We start from the raw sequence: 21,813 nt of genomic DNA on the forward strand, positions 1-21,813 counted from the left end.
TGCAGTTTGGTGCGGAGCAGGTAGGTATCAGCACTTTTTCACTGCAAACAGCTGCCTGCTGCTGATGTAAACAAGGTTGGTGAGAGTGGTCAAACTGAAGCAAAGTGTAAACTGTAAAACCAGAACAATAGCGATCCCTTTCACATTACACACAGTTACTGTTATATTTAGATAGTTTCAGATACAAATATTGATTAGTGCAGCTTTAACTATACATTAATAATACTGTAGTTACCAGGACATTGTGTAAATACATAATTTAAAGAAAACATTGGCTGCACCAGTTGCACCACCAAACAAAACTTTATGTCATCAGGATAATTTCAGAGATGCTATAATCACATAACAATTATAAACATAGTGGCTTAAAACTTAATCTGAAGTTTGGGGGCCAGGAAACCAAAACAATAAGCTTAAAAAAGGCTGAAATGCTCTGTAGAGCTGAGAGAACTTATGTGTTATTTGATCTACTAGTGCAGCTTTAACTACCTCAAAGATTCATTCAATTATCACCATTCATGGATCCACATTACGGATGGATCAATCCCATTTATGCAGCCAGAGCGTGACGTAAATCAACTATGGTCACCATGTGAATAAAGAGAATTGGGACAAAGCCAAATGAGTTGCCTCGGGGTGACGTGCATGGTGAGAAGGTTTCGTGGCCCCTCTTCTCATACAAATCCTGTGCGCATGTGAGTGTGGACAAGTTATGTGTGTAGCAACAGCACTTAGTTAGCAACAGTCTATTAGCATGACAATAGAGTGACTGTCATGTTGCCTTGTCCCTTTGCATTACTGACTGTTTCCTCTGTGAAGCCTGGCAACCATGAGAGACAGACATGCACCTACACAGTGTATTCACACACACACACACACACGCACACACATGCATAAGTGTGTGGATGAGGATGTCTTCAGATGATTTTTCACATGAGTTAATGAATAAGAAAACTGTGTTTGATTTTACAGAATGTTTGAGGTTTACCACACGCACAGTGTGTCGGCTAAATTGTAGAGAAGCATAGTACTTGTATTTTCCTTATTTTACTGTGACAGTGTTCGCTCTGGCACTCATTTGGTTTTCCTTTGGGACAAGCCCGAGACATTTGGTAGTTAAAGAGACTACAAACAAACCTCAAATTACATTTGTGGGAAAAAGCAGGTTCTGGGATGGAGGCATGCCAGAGTCCTCTGGGCCTCATAAACCCCCCACGGCCTGTCAGGCTTTTCAAGTCTATAACGAGAAGTTGGTCGCTTCATTTACACGACAAATGATCTTTTTTAAAAAGAAAACTGTTACAGGTGAGGAGATAAAGGTAATGCGAATGTATAAAAGAGACTGGTTAAGCTACTTGTTTTGCCATTCGGCTAGCAATGATGCACAAAACATCTGTTGCTGATTTGCTCTGACATTTCACTGCAACTTTCAGGTCTGAATGAACAAGCATAGAGTAAATAGGATACGATGCTGCTGAATTTATCTGACAACACAGCAAATGCCGTGCAAACTAGACTCCTGCTAGGAAATTGAACAAAGGAGGGCACTGAGGTAATTCAGGCAAAGTGATATACGGCGGAGATCCTGCACCTCGCAGATGGTGAGAAAAAACTCATTAGACGAAAAGAAGCAGGGGAAACTGAGGAGTCCTTGCCAAATGACAAAAAGCACGACCAACATTTGTGTCAGTGTAATGTGTAGTGTATCAGAATTTTTTAGCAACGATAGCAGCACAGACTGAAATATCTCCACATCTAGGAGATGGATTGTTATGACATTTGGGACAAACATTCATGATCCTAAGAGGATGAATCCCCTGAATTTTCCTCTAACACCACCTCCAGGTGAACTTTTTTGTTCTTTATTGAAATACCTCAACAACTATTGGCTGGATTGCTGTGACATTCATGTTCCCCAGAGCATGAACTGTAATAACTTTTTATCTAGTGGCATCATCTGGTCAAAATACTCTGCTTTGTGACCAAATACCTGCAAAACTAATGACATTCCCGTCAGCATCAGCTTTACTTTGTGAATAGTGCTATTTAGAAAATGTTTGCATGCTAGAACAATACGGTGAACACAGCAAACATTGTACCTGCTAAACATCAGCTAACGCTAGCATTATCATTGTGAACATAATGTCACATGGTGTTAGCATGATGATGTTAGCATTTAGCTCAGGTACAGCCTCAAAGAGTTGTTAGCATGGCTGTAGACTCTTGGTTTTGTTGTTACAGATGTTATTCGAGCAAAGGTCACACATCCCATAAAATAACTTAAAATTTGCTCAGTTTTCAGATTATTCTATATAGGAAAAAAACATTTTGATGGTGTATTTTGTTGATAATCTGTCCCTGTGGTCAGTGTACAGAATACTCAGGGGGTCTCAGGGGTTCTGGGGTCCCTTAGTTGACAACTTGGACCCCCTGAAAATCTCAACAATGGGCCTAATTGTTTTCTATTTATCTACACAGTAAGGTTTATTTTTATGTAACTATTGAAATCTTTGATTGTTTTCATGATAACACAGTAAGACTATATTGCAGTATTTGCTCCGCCTCCGCATAGTTAAAACGTCCATGGATCCATTTGTGTCCGGGACCCCCCCGATCGTCACACAGTATTTTGCACACTGCCTGTGGTGTTATATTTTAGTTGTTGAGCTGTGGTAGTGCATCCCCCCCTGTGAGGTCTCTGTGGTGGAGCAGTAGTGATAGCAGCTGATGAGAGATGAGGTGAAACTTTAATGATCCCTGTGGGGACACGTACTGGACCGCCGCAGCAGCGAAATAACAGGACAGAGTGAAAGACGGACTGAGGGTCTTGCCTTAGAGTTGAGGTCTCTGTGGTAAATGTTCTTGTAGTGCAGGTAGATCATCCCTCTGCTTATATCACAGGCCAGGTCCACCTTCTCTCTCCAGCACAGGGGAACATCTTTCCTGGCCAGAAGCTCTTCCAGACATCCACCATTCACATACTGGAGTTAGGATGATATGATATGAATATAGTTGGATTATTTCAGATTATAGAAATAGGAGGTTGATGCAGGTGGACAATATAAAAATATAAGATTATCATATAATATACAAGCCTTATTACTCTGAAGTAATGACTAAGATCTGATAAGACTGTAGATTTATGATCACTGCAAATACTGCTGGACCCACGTCTGGTTATACAATAAATATCTGACTCAACTTGTCAAGCATTTCATTATCACTATCAACTCATATCAGTGTAATCTGTTGTGTTTTTCACTCAGAACAAAGCCTGATTGTGAACAAACACAGCAACGATGACTCACAAGTGTCAAAAAAAAAGTGTTTGACTCACCTCTAAGATAGGATAGAGTTTATCTTCCTTCACACAGATTCCCAGATATCTAGAAAATGAAGAAATACATTTGTTATTACTTTTTTATTAAAGTTATGTTCCAAGAAAATCTATTAGTGTAGCATTTGTTTTAAATGAATTTGCATGTCTTTTTATTAATTAGATTATTGATATATAAAGTACTTTTTCCCTTAACAGAGATCTGTATTATAGGCCGCTTGATTAACAGAGTACTAATAATAACCGTATTTTAAACGCTTAAAGTTAATAAAAAGGAAAGGCTAGCAATATTCTACAACAAATCAAATATTTATTAGTCCATCAGTACAGAACTGTATACTTCCTCTTTCTGTAGCTCCAGGCCTGTTCTACTGCAGACTTAAATATTTAAAGCAGTTCATAAACACACTTTAAAAAAAACAAAACTGGTTCCATAATGTCGCAGCTGGTCACTGTAGTTGTTAGTAAATATTAGTCAAACGGGAGGAAATAGTGCATTTGTTGGGGACTATTTTTACAGGTGGATTAATACACATTTGGTGCTCTAGTGAGTATTTCTTGCAGAAGGACAGTGTGTGTGTGTGTGTGTGTGTGTGTGACATACACTGCAGGTGTCGTGCAGGGATACAACTGATAACATTAGTAAGAAACCTAGACGTACTGAGCCGAAATAACAAAAAATGAGTATTGAGTATATCCTTTAACAGTTTTATCCTTCAGACATGAATTTTACACTTGATCACAGTTTATTATCAAAGCTGATATTTAAAAAAAGACAGAGCAGTTGAGCAACAGCATTGTGTTCGGTCCTGGGAATAATGGCCTCAACAAACATCATTAACACGCACTTTGTGTTTGGTTTCAGTCCACACAGAGTGCGCAGGTTTGTGTGTACCAGGTACTAACAGTGTGGACTGCTTTCATCACAGTCTGCTGTACTGTAAGCCGTGACCTCAGCAGATAAGCTGCTCTCTGATAACCTTTCTGCTGTGACCTTGCTAAATGGCTAAAATAAGATTGCTTAGGCAAACATTATGTCTGCCTGGCTTCACACTTTATGTAACTGCTGTAGACAACAGGGACAGTGTTAAATAGCACCAAAGTCTAATTTTATTTGTGTTGACTGCAGCTGCAGCATCTGAGTCTCAGCCACGGCTAGACTGATTTTTTTTCATTCTCACACTTGTAGTTTTCATCATGTGAGGCAATTTATCAGATTTCACATAGCTCCCTTTGGAGCCACGAAAGGCTTTATACTACGTTTTACTCAGTAGCACTCCTAGAAACAAACTGTAAAATCAATGGAGTTCTGCTTTAATAGTGCCGCTAGTGGTTGTATTATCGCAGTGGAGTAAAGCAGTGAAAACCTCACTTCAAACAGCAGCTTGCTTCATTACCATTCAACAACTATTATGTAACTTTTAGCATTTAGACAGACGTAATGGTCACTGTGATACAGTACACGAGTCATTCAGGAAAAGTCCATAGTGAAGTGTCAGTTACACAAAAATGGTTTAGCTGTGATGTAATGAATGTTTAATTTGAAGTAAATAGACTAAAACCTACAGAAAACACTGGTACAGTCCTTTAAAGTGATTATGGCCATAAAGCTCTGAATGCAGTAATGAATATTTCCTCTTATTGAGATACATTTAGACCATCGTATAATGGAATATAAATGCATTTACCATTGTACTACTGCTGTCATATTCCAGATTGTGAAGTTGAGATGTGGGGAAAAAAAGAGTGAAATCGAGAGTGTGATGTGTGGGAGGGATGAGAGGCCTATATAAGTCACACTGAGAAGCTCTCTCGCTTTAGATTAACCATGAAGGCTTCAGGACAGAGTGGAACTAAATGGGACATGAACAGTTGTACCTGACGATGTTGGGGTGGGAAAGCTTCTGCAGCAGGCTGATCTCACGTACGATGCTGTCCTGGTCCACGTCGTTTTTGTAGATCTTCACCACCATCACCTTCCGACTGGTACTGTGCATCACCTGAGGGACAGACAGAGTGGTGGTGGTGTCTGTTAGTAGCACTGACTGTGGAAGCAGAAGCAGTAGTTGTAGCAGGACTGGTGGATAGGCTAGCAGAGATACTGTGGTGACAACAGTTTCCAAGAAGATCCTCACTATTTCATTCAATCCAGTCACATGATAGCTTTGACTTCCCCAATTACCCATCATCCTGTGGCCTCTTTCTAGCTCATTTCATCAGGGACAAAGCCTAAATGTACAGAAATCAGCTCTCCTTGTTGCTCTGCTCCAGCACTGGTTTTATTAGGAGTTATGTAAGGTCTCAGCTGGGGATGAGTATTGCGCCCCCATGGTCTTCAAGCTGGTGGGCCAATCAAGGAATGGCAAGAATGTCCCAATTAGTGGCTGGAACAAAGCGAGCTTTGATGGTAGCACACACGTAGGCCGGCAACAAGGCAGAAAGTGGGGGAGGACACTAGAAGGAATACCTTATAGACTTTGGAGAAGAAGCCGCTCCCGATTAGCTCAGCGGTGAAGTTTTCCCAGAACTCCAGTTTGCGGACGGCGGTGCGGAGTTTCTGCCAGCGGTCCACATGGTAGTACTTGTCTGAAGACTCACCACACAGGGTGGGACTGGTGGGCTCTGAGGACACGTCCACATCACACATCCTGGAGATGTCAGCTGGGAAAGTAGAGACACATGTTAGCCTTTGAAAGCTGATATCATGACTCTTTCAATGAACCTGCGACATGCAGATGTAGAACTGTAGAGAAGCAAATACCACAGACAGGCACAATATCAAAGGGCTAGTTCACCAAAATTACAAAAAAAACATATTTTCTCACTTACTGTACCTCTAGTGATATCTGTAGTTAATTTTTTTACAATGGAGGTGAATAGAATTTGGTTTGTGGCGCTAAATCAGCAGTGACATCTCTTTCAGAAACAGTCTTCAAAGGTCCTTGCCTGGTAACCAAGACCCAACCCCGGACTCATGCTGGGCCAGTGGGGTCCCAATGTTTTGCCTTGGGTCTGTGTCAGCTCTGATAATATGGTGAGTCATGATCACACATTTTGCTTTTTGGATGTGGTTTTTGGTCCTCTCTGTATTTGAGACTGTATGGTCTACTTGTCCTCAGTAGACCTGGTCCAAAATGGATTTTTGGACCCAACCTGTGAACCACAGAATGTGCCTTGAATAGTTCATAAGGACCATTTCTCTAGTAGAAATTAGCTCCACTGGACATGTTCATGATGTAACTGGGAGTGAGAGGGACATAATTATGTAATCTTTTATTCTAATCTAATCAAAGTTCCTTCCACCTCCATTGTACTGGAGGTGTGGCATAGATCAGAGACAAATATTTCAAAATTCATAATTATCTGCATAGCTAGGTAGTAGGGCTGTCTCTCATTATATGAAATAAGAGCTACTGTTTGACGCAGGAAAATAATTGCACTATGTTTAATCTGACCCACTGCATGCCCTGTTGTTCTATCAGTGACCATTGTTGCTCCATTAGCTAATGCAAAATTGAGAAAATGAGCAAGTCTTGCTGAACAGATAATCATCTGAGAAGTAATGTGAGGAGCGTTTTGAATTCTACACCATGTATGGAAAAATTGTGGATAAATCTAAGAATATTATTAATGTCAACCTGTCACACAAGTGACAAGCGAACAATAGTGACAAGCTTTTGTAATTTGATAAACCATCCTTTTATATCAAAGGGATAATGAGGTGCTACACTGAGTGAAAAATGTTCCAAATTTAATCAGATCAAAACATCATGTATTCAAGTGATTGACTGTTATTCACTCAGTTTTAAGCTCCTGTACCTCAAAGACTTGCAACACTATTCATATTCTATGACTATATCTGCTACACACAGTTGCTCAGCCCAACTATATCTAAAATAATAAATGCACTCTGCTGCTAAACCCATCACACCAACGCAAAACACTGTGTGACAACCAAAAGGGTGATTTATGCATTTAAATGTATGAAAGCAACCCTGGATGAAAGGGAGGCTTTACAAAAGGTCTAATCTCACTCTCCTACTTATTAGCTGCATGGACGAGGGAAAGTGCTTCCACTTTACACAGTGAAACAAAGAAGGTGAATAATGTGAAGCTTAAAATAGAGGTAGGACCAACGGATAACAGACACTGTCCAGAGGGGTCAAGTGAGCTGTTTGTCCTCAATGTAGGTATAATCTCATTTATGACAAGGGCTCATAGAAAACACATATTGTGTATATGGCATCAAAGATATGTCAGTAAATGTGCTGCATTGATTGGTGTACACTTTGGATGGTTATGAGAGAGCTTGCTTTCAATGTTAATTATATTTCTTAAATTATTTCTATAACAAATCTCATTATTTCTCATATAACTCATTCTTTTTTAATATACTCTACAGCAGTGAATCCCAACAAGAGGTACTTGTACCCCAGGGGCTACTTCTGCAGTTGCCAGAGGCTACATGGAAAGATTGTGGAGCAGCTGAGCTAATTTGAAAATTAGAAATTACAATTTAATTAAATATAAATTGAGTGAACTGTAACACCTGAACACCAAGTGTTGAGATTCAGAGGGTATGAAAACCAATTAACTAGCAAGCAGATGTCTAAATAGTTAGCTGAAAGTAACAGAAAAATAGTTGAAATAGGAACAATAAATGGATAAATGGCTGAAATAGTTCCACTTGTGGTTCCAGTGCACATATACTGAGACTGTTCTTTTCAATGTGTCCAAGAAGTTAAACTTTTGAAATGATCAATATTTGTATGTTCATAGATTCTGGATTTTTCAATGAGGGAGAAGGATTAGATGTAATTTCTAACTAAATAACTGAACTTTTTGTGAAAAAACCATATCAGACACATACAAACTACAGTATATAGAAAACATTTGTATCTGTTTTAAAACATGTTTGGAGGATCTTTTATTATACAAATGGATAATTAATACATGTAACATGTAAGCAGTATTTTTAATGTTGTAGCTGGTTGCTGTAGAGGAAATTTTAACAATTTTATATTTATTGGATAGTTTAATTTATTCTATAATCTCATTTACTTGCATAAATTCTATGCTCTGAAAAATGTAACGTCCCCCTCCACTCAGAAAGATGTTTTTCTTCTTGTTCCTACAGTTGGATGTTTGAGCTTCAGTTTGACACCAGAAGGCTGTTTTCATATCCATCTGCTGAAAGTGGAAAGTTTCTCTGCACTCACTGAAACTCTGAGTTTAAGGGGCGGGCCTACGAGTATGATTTGTGACATCACAGCTAGCTTGGAAGCCAATCCTGTGTGATGTGGAAACTTTAAGCCTCCAGTGCACAAACACTGAGAATATACAGTATATCTGGAGGGGATCTTTAAGTATAGTGCAAGTACCTCAGAACTGTATTTAACTAAGTACTTAAATAATGCTTTGTTAAATGCAAATATTCAATAAAGTATGGATTCCAGACAAACAAGCTTCTTCTGTTAACTGAATAAACCCAAAAATATTCAATTAAAAAGAGAAAACTGGACAAATCAAACACAAAATAACTGAATCTGGTCAGACATCATCAATTCAAACTGGCACTTCCTCTTACAATCAGACAGTTACTGACTAAATGAATGTACCTAAGCATCCTGTCTTAGAATTGCTACAAACTTTTGCATTTTTTTTTCTCACAACAAGGGTAGTCCTGACCTAATTTCAGCCACAAAGGACTGGTGTGATAACACTGAAGGTCAGAGTTTGTTTTTTCCACAACAACAGTCTCTTTCGCCTTTACACTGACGCCGGTGGAAAGCACACGCTGACACGCTAACACAATTGGCAGGGTTTTGTCAATCAAGCCGCAGGGAATCAACCCCGGCTATTCATGCTGCTTTTGTTCATTCGGCTCCGGACCAAACAATCATCACAGTCTCAGCTCCAGCGCTGTCATAGAGAAACGCTTACAGTGCAGCCCTATCATCTAGCTGTCACTGTCTCTGTCTCTGTTTTCTACTGTCTCAATCCTTCACCTCTCCTTCCTTTTCCCTCTGCACCGTAGAAAACAGGCCTTTACTCCTAAACTCTTTCTGTCGTACTCCCCCTTTGGAAGTATGACTTTGGAAGTGACTAAAATGTTGGAGTAGCAAAAAAGAGCTCTGTTAAATTGAATAAAAATAACATTACAGTATTAAGAATGTTTCTTTTGGTGCATGTCTCTGTTTTACTGATGAAAAATGCAAGTTAAACTTTGCCCAAATTGCTAAAAAAATGTTACACACAAAAGACAGAAGTTTCTCATATATTGGCAAGATGAGCTTCTTCCTATTTTGGACTTGACTGATGTGTTGCTTGATGAGGATCACATGGTCTTAAATCTGTCCATCTTGCAGTCACATGATCCTTTTTGCTGTCTGAATCAGTGTCATTGGGTTCCCCAGCATCACTTCATACAACACTTCATACATCACTTGCAAAGCTGATTAAAACAAATCTACCTCTACGTTGTTTACATTTGCTAGCTAGCTTCTTCTTCTTCTAGCTTCTTCTTCAGCATAAAATCTTTGTCACATGCATGCCTGTATACATGCATGAAGAACAGAATCAGCTGGAACTTGCACAAAATGTCTTTGACTTTTTTTCCTGCTGAAGGTGGACATAGGCAACTGTTTGCTAACAGACCGACTGCATCGACTTTTGAAGGTGATAATATGTCAGTGTCGTGTTTACAGCTTGTTTCGCTGCTGCCACGTGGCCAAAATTTCAATCATGCAGGTTGAAGCTTTATCAGTGACTGAAATTGGAAGTGAGCTTGTTTCAACTGCCTCATATGCTAATAAAAGATATGTCAGTGAAAACAAACATTAATGTCAGATAGTTAGGGTTAGGGTTAGGGTTAGGGTTTGACGACTGAAGTTAGCAATTTGTTTCTCCTTTCCTGTTTCTCGCCTTAGATTTTGTTATTCCAGGATTTGTTTCTTACTCCATCTCTCTCTTTTTCCCATCCGCTGTTAGTACACGAGTCCCATCGTGACCACACACTGCAGAAAAGCATGGATATCCCATCTGTGACATCATGCAAAGGTTTCTGAACATTTTGAAGCCTGCAGTTTGGGTTTACCACTAGTCATGATCTTTCTGGAGCCAGAAACTCCACATTTAGGCAACGTAATAAGAATCTAGCCACACATATAACATTTTTACACAACTGCATGGATGTAATGTGGTATATGTACCAGCAGCTAGACTCATCTAGCTGTTCTGTTGTCATTTCTGACACATTAGCCAAGAAGTGATTTGTCAACAGCCCTGGCTTTTGTGTTTTTTCACACATGGGATGGGAAGGTTATATCAGCAACATCCAGGAAACGTGTCTGTCTCTGGTGAAGGGCAGTTATCACAACCCGCTGTGAGTTTGACCTGCGGCAGACCACCAGAAATATCAGGGCTGACCATCGCCACGCTGACGTCCTGCCAGCTGATAAGGAATGTTGTTCATGAAAGTTTCACAGTAAAAATCAGTTCACACCAAAGCGAGATTTTTTCCCCAGAGAAGTGTTCTCCAACACAAGGCCCCTCTCGGGGAATGTCCAAAACATCAGACTAGGATGTGATGTTAGCTCAAAGCAGAGGCTGTGTTTGTATTTGTGTGTGTTTGTGCACTTACACCAATGACTTCTGAGCAGCGATGAAGGCTCGCATCACTTCCCAAACAGGGAGACTTGCGTCATTAGGTGACGTCAAGGTGGTGACTCACTCAGGAGTTCACACTGAAGTGATACACATCACAGCATCGATGGCTCAATCTGCTCTCTCCTTCTTACACCAAATATGTGTTAATGAACTCGATGAGGTGCTACTCTCCCAGAGGACATACACTACTTAAGACTGGTAATCTCCAGGTGCAATAATGAGGCAAATGAATGCTAACCGAGTCTCTTACTGAGATTCTAGATGGAGTTTGGGTGTGGATAACAGCATCCTCAGAGTCCCGGTGACTTCAGGGATAAAGTATGTGGACGACGCGGGCAACTGCACCACAGCAGAACATTAATCTGCCTTTAACAGCCCTCTAGTCATGACATTTTTGGCGGCAGCCTAATGCTTTAAAGCCAAGCACTTAAACTGGCCTGAGCCAAGCCACACTAGCTGTTAATTGCTTCATGGATTTTCCAAAGCGAGGTGACGCTCAATTCAGAGCCACAGCAGCCCCACAGCTCTGCTTTCGTCTGCAGGTTTGTGAAGGCAGCGATGGCGGAAGGGGATCTGTGATATGTCGGATGGGTTGACACCAGATCAATCAAGGACAGCCAGAGCCGGACCACACATAGCTGTGGCTCCTCGCTGGCGTCAACCACACTCGGTGGTCGACAAAGCAGTGATCTAGAATAACGTCACTATTGCAGAACATTAACCATGTATTTACACATTAGGGCACAAATAGTACAATGCTGCTTTTGAGTTATATCACCTTCCCTGTCAAGGGAAAGGTAAAGACATTACAGATCTTGCAGCGCATATTTGTGGTTGTTTAAAAACTGAATTGAACTCATTCTCATAAGGCATGAAGCATCTGTGAGCTCTCACTAAATTACAATGATTATCATTGTAGTATTTACAGGGTCAGAGGGTGGGAATGTTTTTGAAATGTTTTCATTCATGAAAATAAATCAGAACCACAGTGGGCCTCTGTAGACTATGAAGCATATTAGGCTATTTCTGTAACAGTAACATTTATAAAACAATATTTAACTTTAATAAAACAATTACGAAACTTGAACTTGACCACTGCATTTGCAGGAATATTTTAATCCATTTTTTAAAATTTAACTCATCAAGAAGAACAATGTTTTCACTCACAGCGATGAGACGTCAGGTTGTCCTTTTCTCCTCATCGAGAGACATAGCAGACGTGATCATATGTAACCAAACAAAAGGCTAAATGCTAATTTAACACGCCAGAATGAAGTCCCCCAACATTCCTTTCATTACTGCGGTTAGTTCGGCCAGACGTGCCAATACTCTTAATGTCATTCTTGCAAGTCACTCTTTAATTCAGCTCAACGTGCAGCGCACAGCAAACTTCAATACTGAATAGAAAATAATCACAACATGCTGTCATCATAAAAATAAACAGGCTTCACTACATGCCTACTTGACAGACCGAGAAAACAGTCTTTGATGACAGACTTCCGTCTTCATTTCACGCTTTCCTGTGGAGGCGTCATCCGCGGCACCTCTGCAAATCTCCAAGCAGGGAAGGAGGCGACCCCTGCTCCATTTACTGCGTCATCACGTAGCCTAGACGCCGTGTCATCTCTATTGTCACACGAGTGCTGACAGTAAACATCCATTTTTGATTTTATTGTTGTTTGCACTAATGACTGCTCTCATGTTGCAATGCTTTATTTTTAATAGCCTATTTTATGGTATATGGGTAAAGCAGCATAAATCACTATGAGGGGGATACATTTTTGTCCCCACTGGAATAAAAATAACTCAGCAGAGGCTGCGATATTTAGACCAGAGAGGGGGGAAATCCCCACTACCCCGCCCCACTGAGTATTTAGCACCATAAATAAAGTTTTATGTACTGCACCATAATGTGAAACAAACCTGAGCAGTGCAGACCAGTACAGAGTCTGTGTCTGTCATTAACGTGTCTTTCCAGGTTTGAAACTCTGTAACTGTATCAACATGAGCCTGAAGGTGGTGCAACAGCTTATCAGTGACACACAACATTACGTAGGAGATGCCATTTCGCACGCTAGACCTTCATGCTGGTGTCATCCAAAAATCAGACTGCATTACTAATTTGTATGACAGCTTTAAAAATAGCAATCCTCCTGCTCTGTGCTATGAGCCTGAGGCTGCATCCAACTGTATGTGTAAGGATCCATGCAGATCAATCATTTTACATCCCATCCCAACAAGTGTGATACTGACCCCGGTTGTGTTGACAGTATGGCGATACTGGTCTACTATGTGCAGGAGATCACAGTGCTGTTCCTGTTCTTCCACAAAACTCCAGTGAGGTCAGTGTTTTGTAATTTAGAGCTTCATTTCAGTTAATGAATAGGGCATGATGCAGGTCACAGGTAATGCAATCACTTCTCACCATGACTGAAATACTGTAGGTTAAGATATACTGTCCCAAAGGCTGCTGCTCTAATGAGCAACCCGCCAGAGCATACTATAATAAACCTTAATGGGTAAATCATTTAAGGTCCTTTACATAGATTAGAAACAAACATGTACAGTCTAAAAATGGCTTAAAACATCCACAATACTGTTTCAAGCTTGTGTTTGTCCTGGACTTGATTTATCAGAAATCTTTCTATGTCTGAATCAGTGCAAAAGTGCTGTTAGATATTTCTGGATGTGCTCAAATATGCATTAAAGTTGGCTTTAGAGGGGAATATGTGAACAAGGTTTGCTTGAAGATATAAGTAACTGAGTTATTGCCCTTATAAGACAGAAGAAAGCACCGTGACTAGAGAGATATCCATATGGGACGAACAAATCTAACATGTTTTTATAGACAAAGATCAACATTTTTATGTTAAGTGGAGCCATGTTTTCTAAGAGTAAAGAACAGATGCCTGATGACATATGGAGTAAACCAAAGAAGCAACATTCAGGATTATGCAGTACATCATTTATCTTTTCATTTATCAAAGAAGCATAAATATTTATGTGTCCTGTTGGAAATCTCGTATTTAAACACTCAAGATCAATCTGAAAAAGCTCTTCACCAAAATTTTAAGAATATACTTATAGCCTTTCTTTCCTTTCTCCTCAGTTCCATGCACAATTTATTTGATATTTCAAGTGTTTTATATGTTACTAAAACTCCAAAAGTGACACTTTTTTTTTCAAAGAAATTGTTGAAATAATGCTTCACATTAGAAATGATATTTTTGCTACATGGATTCATGTACACATCAAGGGTTAGGGTCTCTAAGAGGAGATATTTCTTGAGTCTGGTAGCATACAGTCTGAGCCTGGGTCTGCTGCTGTACATATTCACTGTGAAGTTTCATGTCTTCAATAACTATATTAATTTGTTGCAAAAGTTTTTTTTTAAGTAGCAGTTTAGATTATACAAATAAACATCATCCAGGTCATCAAAGCTTCTTAATTATTCTGAACTCTGGCTCTCTTGTTTGTCTTTCCTTCGGAAAAACCCCCTTGCCTCAGGAAGTGGTACATTATATATTTCTTCTTCTGTGTTTTTTCCGCTCCGCTGACCTCATTCACGATCTTCGTTTACCACCCTTAAGCTCAAGTTACTCTATTTTGTTTTTGTTCTTACCTGGAAACAGTTTCTGTGGTCATATCAGCTAACTTACACTGTCTGTTTGTCTTCTTTCTCTGTGTACTGGAACATCTAAGCGTCAAATCAAACAAGTAGGATAATTAAGGGAACAAATAGCAAACAGTGTTTACTGTTTTTATTGTACGATGCCTAAGCTATAACTGTCATGACGATGGAAACACTTTCAGATACAATAAACAAGCTGTTATTGCTGTAATGTGCTCTGCCCTGCGGTACACCTCCTAATACTATGGTGAAGTGGAAATGTGGTTATTGTTGCAACTCGAGCCCAGAAGAATAAGACGTCACAGTTTTGGACATACTGGAGTTAAGGCTGATCTCTTTGTGCTAAGGGACTGTACAAAAATTATTAGACGGGGAAGGTGTGATGGGGACTCATAAAAGATGACAGACATTTTCTAAACCTGGATTTATATGTGACTTCATTCTTTTTTGTGTTTAATTAATTAATAATTAAAGGTTTTTTTCATCATAAATATATTTTTGGTGCATGCAAATTAAGATTTTATTAGACTGTTATTGTTTGCAGTTTCCGAGACAGTGCCTCTGCCTATTTCACTGTTTCAGTTCTGTTCATCTAGTTGCTCTTGGTTAAAAAAAAATAGAGAATGGCTGACTAATGTTTATTAAACAAGACGAACCATTTTGTTGTGTTTATCATAATTTTGCCATCTGCTAATTCTACTTCAAACATAGGATTTGGTGGATATTACTAAATTATATTATATATAAAATATCATTATATTTTTGGACAAACAAATTGTAATAATTAAATAGGTGTTGGGACAAAAGTATTAACAATGTTAGGGAGAGCCTCGCTTTTTCACACACCAATAATTTTTTGACAGTCCCTAAAAAACACAGCACTGTTGGACACGAAACAAAATATGAGGATCTTTGTATAAAGTACAACAACATGACAGTATTAAAGAGGGAGACGTAGATGCATTACTATCCAGGAGACGGTAATCAGCGCTTCAATATTTTGCTGAGCTACCAGAACAGCACTGGAAATACCAAAGTACAGTATAACATCCAAAAGTCTACATGTATATTAATATGACATCTTAAAATAGGACTGCTCAGCTAAAACCAGCTTGGCACTGAGGTTGCTCAAGCTTGCTCACGCTTTTGAACACCCTCAATGCTCGACTGTAACCATATATCCACTGGGCCCCTTCACTGGCACATGTGACACAAGAGACCAAGCACCGACTGCATGGTTACCACGCAGGCGGGGGCTGCTCTGTAAAGGGATTACACACCACATACATTGAAAACTCATGTTAAGAACTTAAATCATTGGATTTTTCCAGATGCATTCAGGGCATCTGGGAATTCTCCCCCATATCAGCCAGTATATCCGTCTGTGGTTATGTGTGGCATCCAAACAAAGTGACACTCTGACCACTTGTGGAAATGTTAGCAACTCTATATTTTTTCTGAGGAGAAAAATCCCATCTGAGAACAACATACCATTTGTAGAGATGGGCGAGTGGGCTGGAAACAGTGTTGGAGGTCATACAAAATGTGGAAACAGCACAATGTATCTCTGTCCCTTTCTGCTGCCTCCCACCACCACAACACTGAACTCATCCAATGTCTGAGCCGACTCAACGATGTTTGTCAAGTTCATGCTATGTGAGAAAAATTTGAACCTGTGAACCCAAAGAACCAACATTCCTGAATGCAGCGTTTGAAGCAAATCAACATCCAGTGACAGGTAGTTCAGTAGTAGCTGTTAGATGTTGTTAGCTCTGTTAGCTGTAGCCAGTCATTATAATTAGCTACTGGAAGCTTTCTCAGAAGTATCCAGAAGTTCACTAAGAAAAAATTTCAGCACATAATTTCCCCTAAAACCACAATTCATGTTTAACCTTCTCTTTATGTAGGGGTTAAACAAACAAAGTTTTAAATTACTTGCATTTACATATGTAAACATGTGCATCTTTAGACTTTATGCTAAGCTAGGCTAGCCAGCTAGCCATTTGGGTATTTTTCAGCCTGGGTATTATTCAAATAGAGTTGCCAACTCTCACACATTAACCGTGAGACTCATGCAAATGATACTTTTCACACACTCTCACGCCACACATCCATTTACTCTCGCACTGAAAAACATATTATTCATAGCTAATAACATTGCAGCACGAAGAGGACACTGACAGCACATGGACAGACAAGACAGAGCAGCACAGTGCAACAGCAGCGGGGGAAAGCGAGAAATATACACAAATCTATTATATTGTAATTTATTCCCATGCATGCTGCTCAGAGTAACCTCAGTCAGCAGCTCTTCGGACAGAGACACAGCACCTAGTCTGGGAGTGGAACCGAACCAGAATACTTGTCTCTGAGTCCGGCCAAAAGTAAATTCAGAAATTTGCCCCCTGGATTAGCTGTTGTAGCTAACTGCATAGAGATATACAGTGCTAGTCAAAAGTCACTTGAATGTCTAAACTTTTGACTGGTGCTGGTACTGACTGCCAATGAGTAAACAGTTACTGTAGTTTAGTTAGTTGGCAAGTTGAATATCTTTGGACAACACAAGATATTTGATGACATCACCTTGTCACATTGGTTAATTGATTAATTGAGAAAATATTCTTCAGATTAATCAATAATGGAAATAATCATTAATTGCAGCCCTAGAGGAGATTCCTATGAAGCTAGCTAAAACAGCTAATCTACTATTCTGTGTTTACTTTCTGCTATTTCAGAAATGATTTATGTAAAATTATAATGGAAAGCTTTAGGAGGCTTGCCCTAACTATGTGTTTTGCCGGAAATATCTTTCCTGAATCTCTACAAAGGTGTGGGGAGAAAAAAGTTGGCATGAGCCATAGTCACAATGGACACAATAATGAGAAAAAGACCCAGGTTGAAAAATACTGGACTCATCCTTTAAGGCACAGACGTGAGCTTTGATATTTATCTCCTCATCTTCACTCTTGAAAAGAAAGTCAGTGTATATCCCCAAAATGTTGAACTACTCCTTTAAGCTACAGTATGTGAGTCTTTGATGAGTGTGGTTTGTAAATAGGAAGGAACTGCCCTGTAACAGCATGCTGTCAGCGAGGGTTACGCCCAAACTCCTGATGGAAAACACAGAACACAGACGGCACACAGCAAGAAATCACAAAGATGCTAAGATGTGAAGTTCACAGGAATGATCTGTGTTTTGCGGTGAGATTATTCTCAGCTTTTACCATCTGCGAGGTGAGGGCTTAAGAGATGCGAGGACATGACGCTGGTGATGATAAGTATGATCCCCGGCCAGAGGGAATCCCTGATTAATCCCTCACATCAGCATCAAAAGCGGGAGAAGTGTATAGAGGATTCATCAGGATTCCCTCTCTATCCCTCCCTCCATCTACCACATAGACTCCCACAACAAGTCTGCATAGAAATCCGACCGCCCCTTCCTCAGCGAGGAGTGGAGGCAGACGACACAGATGGCTCGCTAAGAGTTTTCAAAGGCCTGGTGCAACCTACACAGCCAGTCAAACACGAATCTTGTAGTTAAGGAGCCGAGCTTTACAGGCATGGAACAGTACCAGTATGAAGGTAAATCAAAACTCAAAGATGAATTACAACTTTGAGTCATTGCTCAAACATAAAAATCTAATATCTTTTCAGGAAAACATGAAATTTTCTCACAGCTTGTTATTACTTAAAGTCTCCCCTCCACTAAAAATATATTTTGCTTATTGTTGTTTGACTTGGATGTTTGAGCTTCACTGTGCAGAATGACATACACGCAGAGTTTTACACTAGAAGGCTGTTTAAACATTCATTCGTGCAAAGTGGAAAGTTTCTCTTCGCTCACCTTAATTCTGTGGTCCGGTACGCAACTTACACGTGTGATGTGGAAACTTCCAGTGCACATGCATTGAATATGGATTTGTTGAAGTAGGAGACAACTTTTGAAATGAAAAATATTTGAATATTCCTGGATTCTGGATTTTTCAATGTGGGAAGAGGAGACATCATTTTACAGGAAGGATTTTATCGAGATAGTTGAGCTTTTTGTGGTAAAACCATATTAGACACAGATTATTATTCGAAGCAGAGTATTTATATATATTAAAACATATCTGAAGGGGATCTTTTATACTATACATATTTTAAATTTACTTCATTTGACCCACACAATATTATGAACTACTGATCTGGAGCACAAACACAGAAAAACACACGAGCCTGGTAAACTCAGATATGTCTTCTTCAGTCAGCTTTGAGTAAACAAGCACTAAAAGATCATATTGTCTTTTTTTTACATTTACATGTGGTTCTCGGTGTCAAATGGAAATTCTCAGATGCAGGTGTTTGTTTTGGCCTCTGATCAACACCATCTTTTGTACCACTGCTGCGGCTGTATTTCTAGTTAATCAAACAGCAGGAGAGAACAACAATCTATGCATTTATCAACTACAAAGAAATGTTCTCTATAGATTCTCTGAACAAGAAGACATTTGTAAGAGGTAAAAAGAAAGAAAGAACACAATAGCCTAAGCCTGTAGAGGCTGTGTTTCCCATGGAGGGCAGGTAACAGGACACTCATCAGGATGCTGAGAGACAGTCTTTCTATTTCAGAACAATGCAGACCTACGCACAATTACTGTACAGCAGATTCACCTGCTTAAAGCCCCAGTATAACATACAGGAGACACAATGATTTACCAAATAACGCTGTAATGGAGGTGAGACACTGACGTCAAGCGATGCACACACAGCTCAAGCCAAGTGAAGAAGTTGTGGTTTCTCAGTTCAGTGTCAGATAACTTACTTTTGAGTGAGTGAACATATCTTATACAGATATAAGACATCAACATCTTTTCCTCTTGGTTGTGTGTCATTGTATGCATTTACTGACAGATATACAATTTAAACGCTATGAAGAAGAGCTGAAAAATATCAGAATCTCTCAATACTTACTCCATTGATTTAATAAGCTATTCATATGCATCTTGTGGACGCTGGAACAAACCCAGAGGTCTCTGTGCAGAAACTGAGGAGGAACCACATACATGCAACAGCAAATGAGCAAAAGCACAGACAGGACTTTCCACAACAACAACAACAACACATGTGCTGTCAAGCAAGCAACACTGAAAACTAGCATGAAGACAACAAACAATGTTTATTTCAAGTAAGTCACAGGTTAGTTTGTTTATCTCCAGGTGACAGATGACAGTAGTAATGTGAGACAGCTGTTGCCTGTTACAGGAAGAAAAGCATTCTCCCAAAGCTTTCTGCAGTCAAACTAAGTTGATGTCTTCAAGGAAAGACAACGCAGATCAACAATCTGATCTCCTGTCAAAACTGCATACAGCATAATAAAATAATCTCTCTGTGACCGTGGTTCCCAACTTTGGTTTCCTCATGACAGGTTTGTGAGGAGGAATTTTTACCTCTCAGATAGTTTCGTTGGAGGGATTTTAAACATTTTTTGACACAGTCCCTCCACATGTTCCCGCAATTAATTTTGATCATAGTTTTCAGAAACTGACGAGTGTTTCTACGCTGGAATACCTACGCTGTGTCCTGTGTCTCCTATTTGTCAACTAATTAAACACAAATTTGTTTTAACATGCATTCATGTATTTTTCTTGGCCACTTGGTGGCAGCGCAACAAGCTCTAGTATCGTAGATAATAGAGATACTGACATAGCGAACAGTTGCTTATTTACATATCCAGCAGATGTGGAGTAACGTTATCATTTCACATCGTGTTTCTGACCACTCCACAAATATAAGTCCAATGTTCTCTCTCTTATAAACTACTGAGAAAAATCGTTTTCTCGATCTTTAGCTGCTGAATGATCCACTATGTGCACGGGGTTTATATGACTCCTGGCTGTGGCTGGAAATCAGGTTGATGACAGTGGCGAGAATCTACTAAAACAAGGAAGTAACAGGCCATGAAAACAAAGATGATTAGAGAGATGCCAAAAAGCTTTAAAACAAAAAGAAATCAATAGAACTGCAATAACAATTATTATAATTAACAATTATTTTCATTATCGATTAATCTGTCAATCTGACGTTTGGCCTATAAAATGTCAGTTTCCCAAAGTCCAGGATGCAACCTCATTAGTCCACAACCCAAAGATATTTAGAAAATATTCATATCTGAGAAACTGGACTCATAGAATTTGGATTTTTCTTAAAAATTACTCAAAATGATTAATCGATTATCAATTAATTTTCTGTCGATCGACTTATCGATTTATCGACTAATCGTTGCAGCTCTAATAATTAATTGAATTACCACAAAGTAATTGAGCCCCTGGAGGTCTGGATCGTCTGCTATGAAATATATTCTTTTTCTGCTGTTCTTATCCCTGTAATCAGCTGGGACCCCTCAGAATTATCTTGCGACGCCTTTGGGAGTCCCGATCCCTAGGTTGGGAACCACTGCACAGCTGCACAGTAACACTACAATATTTGTCGTCAACCGTGAGTTTGTACTGACTCTGCTGAGCCTTATTTACCATATGTGCAGTAATACCACTAAACATGCGTATATAATATCTGTCAATCATTTTCTATGAAGCAGTTGTAGTTTTTAAACTTTCCACCAACATAGTGGACAACAATGAGCAAGACTGTAGTTTACTCACATGGATTCTGTCCCGGCGCCGTTTGCAGTAAAAAAAAAGGGCAGATCAGGTTTATATTGTCGATGAAATATTATTCATCATAGATCCGTTCCAGTAAGTTGTCTGTGCAGGAAGAACCAGTGGTTTCAACACTTTTGCCCCCACACAGTTAACGCGTCTGTTGCAGCGTTCAGGCGGTGCACTGAGCCTCCTGCAGCCCACCTCACTGTTGATGTGGTGAAACAAGCCTCGCTAATGCAAATGCATGTTTTTATGGGTTGTCTTAGGAACCAGCTTCACCAGCAGCACGTCGGTGGATGTGACTCCACCCACGATGAGAGGAGGCTGGCCGGAGCTGAGCAGCAGGCAGCCGGAGAGATTTTCACACAGGGCTGTTTTGTTTTTATTTGTGTATAAATATATATACATTTTTATTTATTTATAACAGATGTTTTATGATGTTATCTGTTTGTAGTTATAGTTATTTTTGAAACACTTGATTCCCAACCCTCTCTTGCCCCCCAGCCCCACTTTGGGGACCACCGCTTCACAATAAG

The 21,813-nt window shown here is 39.6% G+C and overlaps 1 protein-coding gene across 4 annotated transcripts in view; it reads right to left on the bottom strand.

The window, feature by feature from the left end:
* The window catches only part of zgc:162952 (PKc_LIMK_like_unk domain-containing protein), a 28,461-nt gene extending 6,932 nt beyond the window's left edge, over nt 1-21,529 (bottom strand). Inside the window, exons 1-6 of one of the 4 annotated variants that reach the window (XM_044362268.1) lie at nt 21,278-21,529; nt 19,590-19,662; nt 5,805-5,998; nt 5,216-5,337; nt 3,338-3,386; nt 2,832-2,981 (exon numbers count right to left, since the gene is read on the bottom strand). In XM_044362268.1, coding sequence (XP_044218203.1) covers nt 2,832-2,981; nt 3,338-3,386; nt 5,216-5,337; nt 5,805-5,998; nt 19,590-19,620 — 546 coding nt within the window. In that variant the 5' untranslated portion in view covers nt 19,621-19,662; nt 21,278-21,529. Of the gene's footprint in view, nt 1-2,831; nt 2,982-3,337; nt 3,387-5,215; nt 5,338-5,804; nt 5,999-12,172; nt 12,415-12,476; nt 12,583-19,589; nt 19,663-21,277 lie in introns of those variants that run through there. The other 3 variants (XM_044362276.1, XM_044362294.1, XM_044362286.1) reach the window with 3 other exon arrangements.
* Nucleotides 21,530-21,813: the final 284 nt, after the last annotated feature.

Source organism: Thunnus albacares, chromosome 2 (assembly GCF_914725855.1).
Source record: "Thunnus albacares chromosome 2, fThuAlb1.1, whole genome shotgun sequence".
Taxonomy (NCBI): domain Eukaryota; kingdom Metazoa; phylum Chordata; class Actinopteri; order Scombriformes; family Scombridae; genus Thunnus; species Thunnus albacares.